The sequence below is a fragment of the Cavia porcellus genome, unplaced genomic scaffold (assembly GCF_034190915.1).
Source record: "Cavia porcellus strain 051 isolate PalLab524CR breed Dunkin Hartley unplaced genomic scaffold, mCavPor4.1 scaffold_16, whole genome shotgun sequence".
NCBI lineage: Eukaryota > Metazoa > Chordata > Mammalia > Rodentia > Caviidae > Cavia > Cavia porcellus.
This window is the reverse complement of record NW_026947499.1, coordinates 13,309,777-13,322,280: the sequence shown is the minus strand read 5'-3', so window position 1 is coordinate 13,322,280 and position 12,504 is coordinate 13,309,777. Positions and strand designations below refer to the sequence as shown.

General features: G+C 34.0%; 1 protein-coding gene across 7 annotated transcripts in view; it reads left to right on the top strand.

Annotated features, from left to right (window-relative positions):
• Med13l (mediator complex subunit 13L) overlaps positions 1 to 12,504 on the top strand; it is a 280,561-nt gene that overhangs the window by 132,403 nt on the left and 135,654 nt on the right. For 5 of the 7 annotated variants that reach the window (XM_063225704.1, XM_063225705.1, XM_063225703.1 and 2 more), the window contains exon 3: positions 12,010 to 12,094. The exons of the other annotated variants lie outside the window; for them this stretch is intronic. In XM_063225704.1, the coding sequence (XP_063081774.1) occupies positions 12,010 to 12,094 (85 nt within the window). The remainder of the gene's footprint in view (positions 1 to 12,009; positions 12,095 to 12,504) is intronic. 7 annotated transcript variants of the gene reach the window in all.

Below are 12,504 nucleotides of genomic sequence, written 5' to 3'. Positions count from 1 at the left end.
TCCTACATTTTTTGCATTTTTTTTTTTTTTACTAAAAGAAAGTAAAATTTTTTTTGCCTTTATAGAATTTAGCTCATGATAAATACTTAATGGCTTTAGGTTCATTTTAGCTAACAAAATGGAACATACGTATTGCACATGTATTCTGTTCTTATGTACATGTAGTTACATTAGTATACAGTGTAGATTTAATACCTAATATGAAGTCATTCTAAATTATGTAACTTTATTTCATGATTCCAAATACAGAGAAAAATGGTGATAGGACATTGTTAATTCATAGTGATAAAGAGATTAGCCTATAGAGTTGATAATTAGAATTAACAGTATATAGGAAACAAGAGAAGTTAGTATTTCTATTTATAAAGTTTTATTGGAATAGAAGTTTTATAATATAAAGTCGATCTTAACACATTAGTGCATCACTTCATGATAGTATTGTTTTGAATTATTTTAGTCACTGTCATTGTATTATATTTGACCTATTTTCTTGATTTTTTTCCCTCAATAATAGCTCAGGCTAGCTGAGCACTCACAGTGATCCTCCTGCCTCAGTCTCTCAAGTGCTGGGATTACAGGCGTGTGCCACTATATCTGGCTGAGTTGGAAACTTTTTATCCTAAGTTTATGATATAGAGAACTCTTGGATAGGTTTCAGCTTAAGGTCTTGAGAAACTTTTGTTTTTTTCTAATAGGCTGTGTTTGCATTGAAGAACCATAAATTAACTTTGAACACTCAGTTGCTGTGGCTCACGTGTGTCCCTTAAGTTTTCATGTGTTGGAAGCTCGGTCCTTAGTGTGCCCATCTTAAGAGATAACCTTTAAGAGGTGGAGCCTCCTGGAAGTCCTTTGGGTCATTTGTGGCTTTGCCCTAAGAGAAGAGATAAGATTAAAGTAGTTCTGTGGGAGCCTGGTTAGTTCTTGTTTAAGAGTTGAAAGAGCACAACTGTCCCTGTCTCCTCTGCCTTGATTTCTGTCACCTTTCCTCTCCTGCACACTTCATGATGCCATCCATTGTGGTGTGATGAACTCGTTGGGCCTCATCAGAGGTGGCACTATGCTGGTGGGGTTTTTGCCTCCAAAAATGTGTGTTTATATAAATATCTTTTCCTTTATAAAGTTTTCACGCGCAGGTATTATGTTGTAGCAGTGGAAAACAAACTAATTCAAGGCAGTTATAAACTGTGACTTTTAAAAGTGAAAAATAATATTTTTATTCTGTCAAGAGTCTAATTACTGGAAATTCATATGGAAAACGTCTTTTGGTGGTACTGGGGAGTGAACTAAAGGCTTTCATACTGAGCTACTTGCTCAGCTCCCCTCTTTTTTAAGAATTTGGAGAAAGCATTTCACTAAGTCACCTCAGCTAGTTTGAACTGTGATCCTCTGCTTCCCAGCAGGACACTGGGATTACAGTCATGCATCACCACACCAGCTTAAACTATAAAGTTTTTTAAAAAAATACTTATTTTTTGGTGTGGTGTCCTGTTTGGTAGAGGTGAGATTAATTTTTTTCCTCTTGAACAGAAGACAAAAACCCTGTGGGTCAACTATCAAATTTCATAAACTACAAAAATGAATTCTCAAAAGGTTACAATTGTGTGAGGATGTGGAGAGGGACTTCAGTTTTTAAAATTCCTTAACAAGACGTACTTTGCATGTGTCATTTTAAAGAGGTTTGTGCTTTTTTTCTAGCTTAAATTAGGGCTTTTATATTTATACTTCAAATCTTCACAAGGTGCAATCACTGAGGGGTGTGGTGATAAACTGATACAATTATTTTGCATTCCTGTTTTTATCAAAAGTACTTAATTTAAATTATTAAAACAGAAACCAGGCTTTCTGTCTTGTACTGTTTTGTGTAAAACAAATTATTTTGCAATAAAACTAGAGAAGAGAAAAAGAGGATGTTACTGCTGTTGAATTTTGTAGTTTTGTGGTGAAAGAAGCAGAGAGAAGGTAGGTCAATGTTAATCATAGTTAAAATTACAAAATAGTTTGTAATTTTTACCTCCAAAGAGTTGACTATGTCGAATGTGTTTGGTTCGTAAGAGTAGCATCAATTTTCCATAGACAATCGCCAAAATACAAGCTGGAACACCTCAGGTCTCAAGGATATGGTACAGATCATAGTCAAAACCCTTTTTGTACCTGAGCTTTGTAGTACTATGGTTCGTTCTCATTCTGTTTATTCTGTCTGCCTGCCTGCCTGCCTGCCTGCCTATCTTTCTCTTTTTCTTTCTTTGCCCATCCCTCACCTTCCCCTACTCTCTCTTTTTCTCCCTCCTCTTTTTTTCTCTCCCTGCCGTGTTAGAGCACTCGAGGTCTCAAGGAGATGATAGGGATCATAGTTAAAAACGCTTTGTGTACCTGGGCTTCATAGCTCATGTAGTTCCTTCATCCTCATTCTGTTACTCTGTCTTTCTCCGTCCTTTTTCTCTTTCCCTCTTTCCCATTGCCCTCTCATTCCCTTGTTCTCTCCCCCTTTTTCCTCTCTCTTCTTTCTTTTCTCTTTTGCTCTCCTCACCACATGTTATTTTTGTTACATTTGCTATTTTAACCTGTCAGTTAAAAAATAATTACTATGTCAGTATGGCTGGCGGCTTATATAGGAAAAATATGCTGTCTCTTAATCAAAGGTGATTACAGTTTTTTCCTGTCTATAAATGTGCTTGTTGTGTAACGAGAATGCATTAGTCTCAGCCTGATGTACGAAATGAAAGGCAGCAAGAAGCAGCACTATTGTTATCTCTCCAGGCGTGTCTAATGAATCGTGTTTCCATGTTCTCTCGGTCACGCTGTAGAGTGCCCTCAGCCAGGGCTAAGCCTCCTGTAAAATGCTCTTTAAGATTATTGTAGCAAGAACAGAAGTGCGAGTGAGTGGGGGTGGGGAGAGAGTGCCAGGGAGACAGCTGCATTTCAAACAGTTACAGCTGCAAGGATTACTCACTGTAATAGCAGTGACAGACAACTGTTTGAGCTTCAGTGTAAAAGGCAATTTGGGGACTTGCCCTGTCAGAATTTTAGTAGCAAGTCCAGGATGTGTGTGTGTGTGTGTGTGTGTGTGTGTCTGTGTGTCTGTGTGTCTGTGTGTCTGTGTATGCACACGTGTGCGTGCACATGCATGCACATACATGCATTTCAAATCAGATTGTGACTGAAGGGCAGAGGACAATAGTTTTAATTTTTACTGTTCAATTGTGGCAGTGTTGAAATCAGCTGTTGAGTAATCTTGATTAAAATTAGTTTTCTAAAAGAAGTTGGTAAAATGTTTATTTGTAGCATTGATGGATTTGAATGTAACTGCTTTGAGTCACATGTGTGGCTTTCCTTGTCTAATCTTGACTTGGGATGATTTCTGTGCTAGCAGTGTTAAGCTTCTTTGTAATTTCTGACGATGTGGCTTTTTTGAAAAATATATAGGTGTTTAATAAATAGAGTACGCCTATTTTAAAATTATTAAAACAATGTGTGCTTATAAAAATTACTTCATACTCATGGAAGAAATTCTGGAAAATATACACAAAGAGGTAAAGAAGAAAATAATAATTATTCCAGCAACCAAAATGAACTGTCAATTTTGGTGGATATTTTGCTGGATTATTTGTTTATATATTTTAGAGGGTATTAACATGTTAATAGTTTTAAAAGAGAAGTAGAAATTGTTTTAGAATCTTTGAAAGAAGTAATAAATTGAGGCAAAATTGTTTTTTAGAATTCAACAGCCAGCAGCTATTGTACAAGATTTCATTTTCAGTGTGCAGCTATTAAAGTAACATTGAAGCCTGTTTTCTGTGGCATTTGTCTATTGAAGGTCTTGTTCAATTTATTTTAAAATTTAGTTTTATGATCTCCCTTCAGTTTAAAATTTACTGGCTTTACGTGGAGTGCTATTATCCATTGAAATGCTAAATTGGGTCAGGTCTCAACTGTTAGAATGCTGTGTAGAAATCATCATTAAAATTCTGGTTATCCTGCAACTGGCAGAGGAACCATGCTGTTAAAGATTCCTTAAGAAGACATTATACTGCTACATTTTTGAAGTACAACTGTGCTTCTGTCTGCCGAGTATTATCAGTATTTGTAATCATTTAAAATTGAAATAGGTTCAGACAAATGGAACATTTTGATATATGTCTTCCATCCCTAATTATTTTTCCTGATTCTTATTTGATTGATGAGTTGACACTGTGAAAGTTAAAATCCATTTCTAATACAGTTTTATAGGTTATACCAAATATTCTACACCCCTTAAGTAATTCAAGAAGTCAGAATTCCAAGTGGGATGAATTTGATAAAAAATAAGTTCATTTAGTTATTAATGACTCCAGATACAGATTTTACAAGACAATTAATGGTAGCATAACTGTGATCAATCAAACAGTGGCATTGTATATAATTGGATTTTTATGGTTGTATTGTTATATTTCATAATGCATGGTGCTTTGTTATTCAGTTTTTTGCAAATTAATTTTTAAGAAAAATACCCAGAAATTAGATACCTTGCTACTTTGTTACTCAATTTTTTTGAAGGGTCAGTTTTTAAGAAATCAAATTATTGTCATTTTATTTGATGCAGTCCATAAATTTAAATTAATAAATGTTTTTATATTACAACTTGATTATTGAAGGTTTTGGCACACATAGATAATTTAAAAGTTCACTTTTTAAGCTTCAGCTTTGTATATTGCAGAAAGTGGTTGAGAACAAAGGGAGTGAGCATATAATACATCTTGTCTCAGGGCTGTGTTATCTTTAGCTGTTTGTTACTGAAATTTAACTGGCAGACTGTTTCATGTGCTTTACTTGAATCTTCTGGTGTTTCTAGGTTTGGTAGCAAAATTTTATTTTCAGTAATTTTAGTGGATAAATAAAGGATGCCATCCTTGAAAGTACCCCTCCCCCTTGAATATTTGCAGTGGCCAAAGTGGTTGCTGAACTCAATGTTCTGGATAATAGGTTTCATTAGTTTTGATGCCTGAGGTAAAAAAGCAGTAGGTGGGAATAAGAAGTGTTTTTGATGTCTAGACATTCATTTCAGCTGTTGCTGCAATATGATACATTAAAAGGAAATATGTATCATAGCTCAGAGGAAATATGTATTCTTTGAAAGTAATTCTACTTTTAAACTGTGTAAGACATGGTGACCTGAATTCTAAAAAGCAGGAGTCTGAGTTTCTTCATGGTTTCACAACCAGTATTCTCCTATCTTCTTCCTTTCTCCCTCTCTTCATTTTTACTCCATCAAGTAAAGAATGTCAATTTTGCTTATGGAAGTAGAAGGGCTATTCTTCCAAGGTCTCTGCTGAGAAACACACAATCATTGAAATATATGCTGCTTTGATATTTTGCCATATAAACCCCCTCCCTCCTGAACCTTTTATATGGGTTTTTCTTTTAAAGAAGCTTATTAATTCTTCAAGGAGTGATGCTTTGCAAAGTTGAGAGGAGTTATATTGTAATTCGTGAGGATTTGGAAAAAGTATTTCAGCACGAAATAGTAATTACTGCTTTTTAAAATTCTGGTATTAAAAAGCATTGTCTCTTAGAAAACATTTATGTAGTAGTTTTATAGTTTCAATATTTTATAAGGGGATTACTGTATTTAAAAAGGCTCAGTAACTGTAATTCAAATTATGATTATAGCTTTTACACTTTAAATGAGATAACTTCAGTGCCAAATAGCTTTCCTTGTATCTAGGCAGCTATGGCAGCACATAGTTTTATGGTTTGTTTTTAATCTGGCTATAATAGTTAAAATAACAATAAGAGAATGTTTTAATGTAGAATTTATTGTTTGATTGACTCTTGCTACATAATTTCATGGTTCTTTTTCTTTTGAGACCAAAACAATTTTTACAGATATACTTACATTATTTATGTTATAGTTTATACAGATAATCTTATCACTTTATGTTCTTGCAGAATTAATAAAAATATACGTTGAAAATTTGAAAGATAGGGGTTTTTTTTTTTTTTTTTGCCTGGTATGTGGCCAGAGTTTATAAATCACATCTGTTTGAGAAGCTGAGGCAGGAGGGCTGCCAGCTGAAAGCCGGCCTGGGCAATTTATCAATACCCTATCTCAAAATAGAGGATAAATCTGGGGATGTAGCTAGCTCAAGGGTAAGAGTGCTTTCCTAGCTTGTGTGAGTCCCTGTGTTCTATCCCTAGCATCAGAAAAACTAAAAAATAAAAAGGGCTGGGATTGTGGCTCACAGGTTTAGTTCCCCCAGTATCTCCATTGCCATAGAGTTAAAAAAGAAAAAAATCTGCTTTTCAATCTTTAAAAAAAACAATATAGCCTGGCAGAGCTTGTATGTATTTTGTTTTGTTTTGCCTACTGCATCAGCTTTTTGTTGCAATACTATAGGCTTCTTAGAGATAGTATCTGCTGACCTTCTTGTAAACTTTTGGACAGTTGGTTTTGTCCTTAGTCTAAAAGAGACAGTTAAGTGTAGCTAATTGCTGGTATGTAAATAAAAACTAAGTTTTTGCTCCTCTCAACTTCCCTCTCCTGCAATACTGCCAGGGAGTCAATATCAAGCAGATGAAGTGTTGCCTGAAATTTTACTGGGTCTGTGGATGTCTCAGATAAATGAGTTAAGAAAGCTAAGTGTAGAGGTTTTGTCTGACTGTACTATATAGACTTCTGGAAATAGATTGCCAAAGCATTTTCATTTGTGCTTAGCCTTTTAGAATGTTATTTTAACTGTTTATAAAACACTGATTTGAGGAACAAATTTTTGAACCAAAGGAAAATTTAACATCAGTGTTTAAGATTGCTGTTCTAGCTATTGTTAAGGATAAACTGGGTAAATGGTTAGGTTTACTTAGTACTAACCTATAAAGAAGTGTGATATAGTTAAAAAAAAAGCTGCTAGCATCAGAAAATTTGGATTTGAATCCCATCTGTAATACTAATCTTCTTAACTGTGAAAGTATTAACAAGATTTTAGATTGAAGATAATTTTAACTAAATATAGATGGAATGTACACATAATATCAGGTCAACACACATATTTATAAATATCTGAAAGGTTTAATAATCAGTACAGAGTTCAACTAATGGAATAATTAATATATTACTTATTATAAAACAGATATAAAATTTTTTTGGTCCTTTTAGGTTGCCTCTAGCTAAGTTTGACTATGAGTTCATAAAATTATTAGTTATGTGACCTTCAAGAAGTTTAAGGTTTTTTTTTTTTGTCTTTTTCGTTTTTATGGGTACCAGGGATCGAACTCACGACTGCCTGCTTGCAAGGCAGGCGCTTATGCCGCTGAGCTAGATCCCCAGTCCCTGAAGTTTAAGTTTTAAACATTAGTTTTCTCATTTACAAAATGGAAATTAGGATAGACTTTTTATATGGGTTAGAGTTGTCAGTTGCAAAATAAGAAAGAGTACTGATTTAAAAGAATGTTGGGTTTTCACTATTTTCCACTTTTAGGATCTCCACCACAAAATGGTTTTGGTAAGAGAATTATGGTTCATTACCAAGAAGTAGATGCTACAATATCTATGCTACTTCAGCAGGAAAAGCTTGTCTTGTACTTTGTGTTTCTAAGACTGTCAGAAAAATCTCTCCATATATTACACTCTTTTGTATTTCTGAGTCTGAATCATAAGTGTGGAATTAAAGATTTGTATCTTTGTTCATCCTATAATAGAAAATGGGAGAAAAAGCATCAGTATTTGTAGTTTCTTTTAGGAGTAATTGTAGGCAAGTAGATACTTGCTCTGCTGCTGAGTGGCTGAAGGAACTACCAGTGACCCTTTGCCTTGCTGGACAGTGTTGTGAGGAGTAATCTTCTCACTTCCCACATATGTGTAGTGCTTGGTTCAGATCTTGGCACATAGAATAAAATATTAAAGATGGATTTTTGAGTAGACAATCAATCTTGACTAAGCTTTTTTAAAATTATTGTTTCTAAAATAGTTTATTTTGCTTAGTGTCTATTTTTGTAAAGTGTTCTAAATGGTTTGTCCTTTACAGTGGTTTTCTCATGTCTGTGTTAGCTTTTTGAGAACATTTTTAGTTTCTAGCTTGGTGCTTGAGGCGTAACAGTCAAGAACTGTTGTCCAGTTGATGATGACAAATATGTTACTAGATTCCAGACATGCCAGTATAGATTTAACATAATTTGAAATTTTAGAAATTCCTTGAAACATACACTGCCCTTGGATTTGTTTTAGCCCTTTTCTTCTCCCTAGTGTTGACTATGGAGGGAGTGGGACTCAGAGTTTAAATCCTCTAAACCTTTACATTGTTGGTCTCTTCTGACAACCAGCCCTCTTCCAAGAGGGAGATTGCCATCCCCCATATCTCCTTGGATACTGTGTAAAAAGACATCTTGGTGCACTGAAGATTCCAAGGGATCTGAGAACTGTATGTCAGGAAACGAGACAAACTTCAACGATACATCGCACAGCATCACTGAGGAACGTGGTTGGGCTGAATCACAGTGAATATTTAACTTCCTACTGTACTGTGGCCAAAGTCAGCTTTTCTGAAGGGGCTGCTACAACAACAGTGTGTGACAGTCCCTCTTAGCTAACTCTATATGTTCACCGGTTCTTAGTAATGCCTTTTAAAAAGCCATTCTAATGGTTGATACCTCATTATGATTTGAATTTTCATCTCGTTAGTGACTAAAGATACTTTCATATAGATTATCTGCTATTCGTATATCTTCTTTTGGGAAAGCATCTGGTCAAATCTTTTAAAATCAGTCTTTTTTTTAGTGTTAAAATTCAAGGTTTTAAAAAAAATAGTATGTTCTGAATTCAAACCTTTGTTAGGTATGTGATTTGTAGTAAATTTGTATCCCCTGTCTATGGACTTTTTCTGTAATTTAATATAACGTTTCCAAGGAGTTTAAAAATTTCATTATCATGAAGCTTTGCTTAGCTATTTTTTCTGGATCAAGCTTTTGGTATCATACATATTTAAGAAATCTTTGCTTCATCTAACCTCACAAAAATGTTTTCTGTTGTGTCTTTCTACAAGTTTTAGTTTTTGTATGAAGTCCACTGTCTGTCTCAATTTTACTGTATAGCTTGAGGTTATGATGCACACCCCCTCTCCCAGGCTGCTTTGGCACCTTTGTTGAAGACAAACTAAAAATGACCATATATTCTGTCCGTGTGTTTCTGGATTCGCTGTTGTGTTTTATTGATCTGCCTGTCTATCTTTTCTGTAGCACCATACTGTCTTGCCTAGCTGAGCTTCATAGCAAATCTGGAAGTCAGCTGATGTAAGTCCGCCAAGTGTATTTTTCTTCTAATATGCTATACTGGTTTTTCTAGTTCTTTCTCCTTTTCATATAAATATGTAGACTCAGGTGTTGTGTTTCCAGCAAGGATTTTAATTGGACTTTAGTCGGCCTTATAGATTGGTTTGGGAGCAGTTGACATTTTGACAATATTTATTTTTCTAGTTCATGATCGATTTATTCGTGTGTTTTGGCTGTCTTTCATCAGTATTGTAGCTTCTAATATAGATTTTAGTACATATGTTTTCTGTTGTATAGTAAATGACTAGCAAATTTGAAGAACTGTGGTATAAAATGCTATATATTCCATATATAGAAAAATTATACATTATATTTTGGTGCATACAACTATGAGTGTTGTGTATATTTTGACTTTGTATTTTGTGATTTAACTGAACATTTTCAGTTCTACTATAAGTTTTAGGATTTCTTAAGGTAACAGTTGTGAAGTACAGGTAATTTTATTTTTTCCTTCCCCCAGTTTGTGTGCCTGGTATTCTTTTCTTTTTTCCTTATCATACAGATGAAACTTTAATGTGGAAAAGTAGCAGTGAAAGCAGAGCTCCTTACCTTTTGGCTTTTACCATTAAGTGTGTTAGTTGTGGGTCGTTGATAGTTTTTTTTTTTAAAGAGAAAAATCCATTCTAAGACATATATTGAAAAATAATGAAATCGGAATCAAAGCATAGTGTTATCTTAAAATTGTGTTGGCGAGGCAGCATTTGGAGTAAAGTTGGCCTCTGCGTACTCACCCTTGTTAGGGTTTTGTTGTCCTCACTGGGCACCTGTACACCTGTGTCTCAGTTAAAGTATTAAGGAGCATTTGAAGATAAAATAAGGAGTTCTGGTTGTTATCTAGGAACCTTTTTTTAATATACTTTGATAAAATCAAGGTAACCCTAACATTAAAACTTGCAAAATGTAAATAAATTGAGGGGATAATTAGATGTAAATGTGAAGTATTCTCTGAGATAACTAACCTGGTTCCTTCAGTAAGTCAATGACATGTTTAAAAAAAGAAGATGGACTGTTGTAAATTAAAAAAAGAAGGTCTGAAACATAATTGGTAGACTTTGTTTAGATTCTGATTTGCTGCATAGCAAATTGATTAGGATTGGAATTTGTTAAAAGCTTAGTCACGTGCCAAGTAATGACATTTTGGTCAACACATATATGATAGTAGTTTCATAAGATTATAATTAAGCTGGAAACTTCTGGTTGCTTAATAATGACACAGCCATCATAGTACAATGCAGCACCTTATTTGTATAGTGAGTGATTTCAGAGCAAACAAACACGCTATTTTGCCAGTTGCATGGGAGTGTAGACAGTGTATACAATTCTGTATAGGACATAATAATATAGATAATGTCTACAAGTATGTATGGTACATAGTACTTGATCATGGTAATAAATCACTGTATTATGGCTGTATTTATAGGTTGAGTATTCCTTTCTGAAATGTTAAAGACCAGGAATGTTTCAGATTTCACAGTTTCTCAGATTGTGGAATGTTCACTATCCCTAGTCTGAAAATCCAGATACCCAAAAATGTGAAATTTAAAACAAATCTGACATGTTTTGAACACCAAATTTTCTGATTTTGGAACTTTGACTTATGAATATGCAGCCTTTACTATTTGTATTATTATTTTAGAATATACTCATTCTAGATTTAGTCAGGGAAAGTCCCTTCATGATGTCATTTGAATAACACCTTTATGACATAAACTTTTAAAAAAAAGTTTATTGTAAAATACTGTGCCATCTTATGCTAGCAGCAGCCTCTTCATCTTGTGTTTATCATGTCTCTTGACTGCATAAAGAGCCACATCAAGTAAGTGATTGAACTTGTGACACTTGTTTGTAAAGCACACTCTGTGATGTTTGCACAATGACAGAAATCCCGCTAGTGATGTATGTGTTTCATGATTGTTGATTTGGGAAACTTTGACAAATCATATTAGTTCCATAAACTAAGATAAAAAAAATACTCCAGAAAAAAGTATATGTCCAGTTTTATAATTTCAAAAAGTCTTACAGATAAAAGAGTGTAAATACTTCCAAGTGCTGCCTGATTGGAGAAGGTGGGTATGTATTTTGGTATGTCTGTTGATATGGTAAACGCCTTAAAAATGTATTGTGGATTTTATGTGTACAGTATATGATTTTCTATCAGAATTTTTTCCAGTGAGTTGTTTTGTCAAGATAAAAAGAGCAGAAATTTTCTTTGCAAATGTTTTCCAATCCTTTCAAGTTTTGGTTGCCTTGAATTATCCTTGTCTTTTCTAGGGGTATTTGGTATCTGATTATCTATTTAATGAAAAGAACTTTTAGCAGTGCATGGGATATCGTTAATACTTTGGTTTTTTGTGATATTCTTGTTATCTTTAAAAGGACTTCATAAAATTAGTCTTCGTAAGACTACTAAGTAGAAAAATTAGGTTGAATTTTAAAATGATTTTAATTTTTGAAGAAGTTATAAAGACAAACTTTATGAGTGAGGAATTGCATCACAGCTCATATTTCAAAGACTTAAACATGTTTTATTCTTTTGTACCGGTGTATTTTATAACTTAACTTCCTTTCTGTGGCTTGGTGTGAGATAAAATCATTTAAATTAACTGATTAACTTTGCTTTGAAAGATGTTTTAAAAACTTTCTTTACTTTCATTTGGATGTCCTTTTTACTGGTTCTTTTTTTTTTTTTTTTCTTTTTTCTTTTTTTTCCAGTTGTGGAAGAAGGACTCTGGGAAAATGGCCTTTCCTATGAATGTAGGACGCTGCTCTTCAAAGCGATCCACAATCTGTTAGAAAGGTAAGAAAGGAATGGCAGGTCTGACAATGGTTTTTAAACACCCAGGTACATCGCTAGATACTGTTCTTGTATACAGTGATTTTATTGGTAGTATAAAAATTAAAATATGCCCATCTCTTGTTTCCTTTTATGTTGATATGATTTAAAACTTAGAAAAGTTTTGGGAATAGTACATAGAACTTCCATATATTCATTCATTCTGTCTGTCTGTCTGTCTTTCTCTCTTTCAATTTATTCTCAGAACTGCTTGCAGACTCAAGATCAGTGTTCTTCTTTCTATTCTTTGTAGTGAATTGGGTTTTTTTTTTTTTTTTGGTACTAGGGATTGAACTTATGACTTCACGCTTGCCAAGCAGGCGCTTGTGCCACCGATCCCTAGCCCTCTTCTTTCTATTCTTAATTATTACATT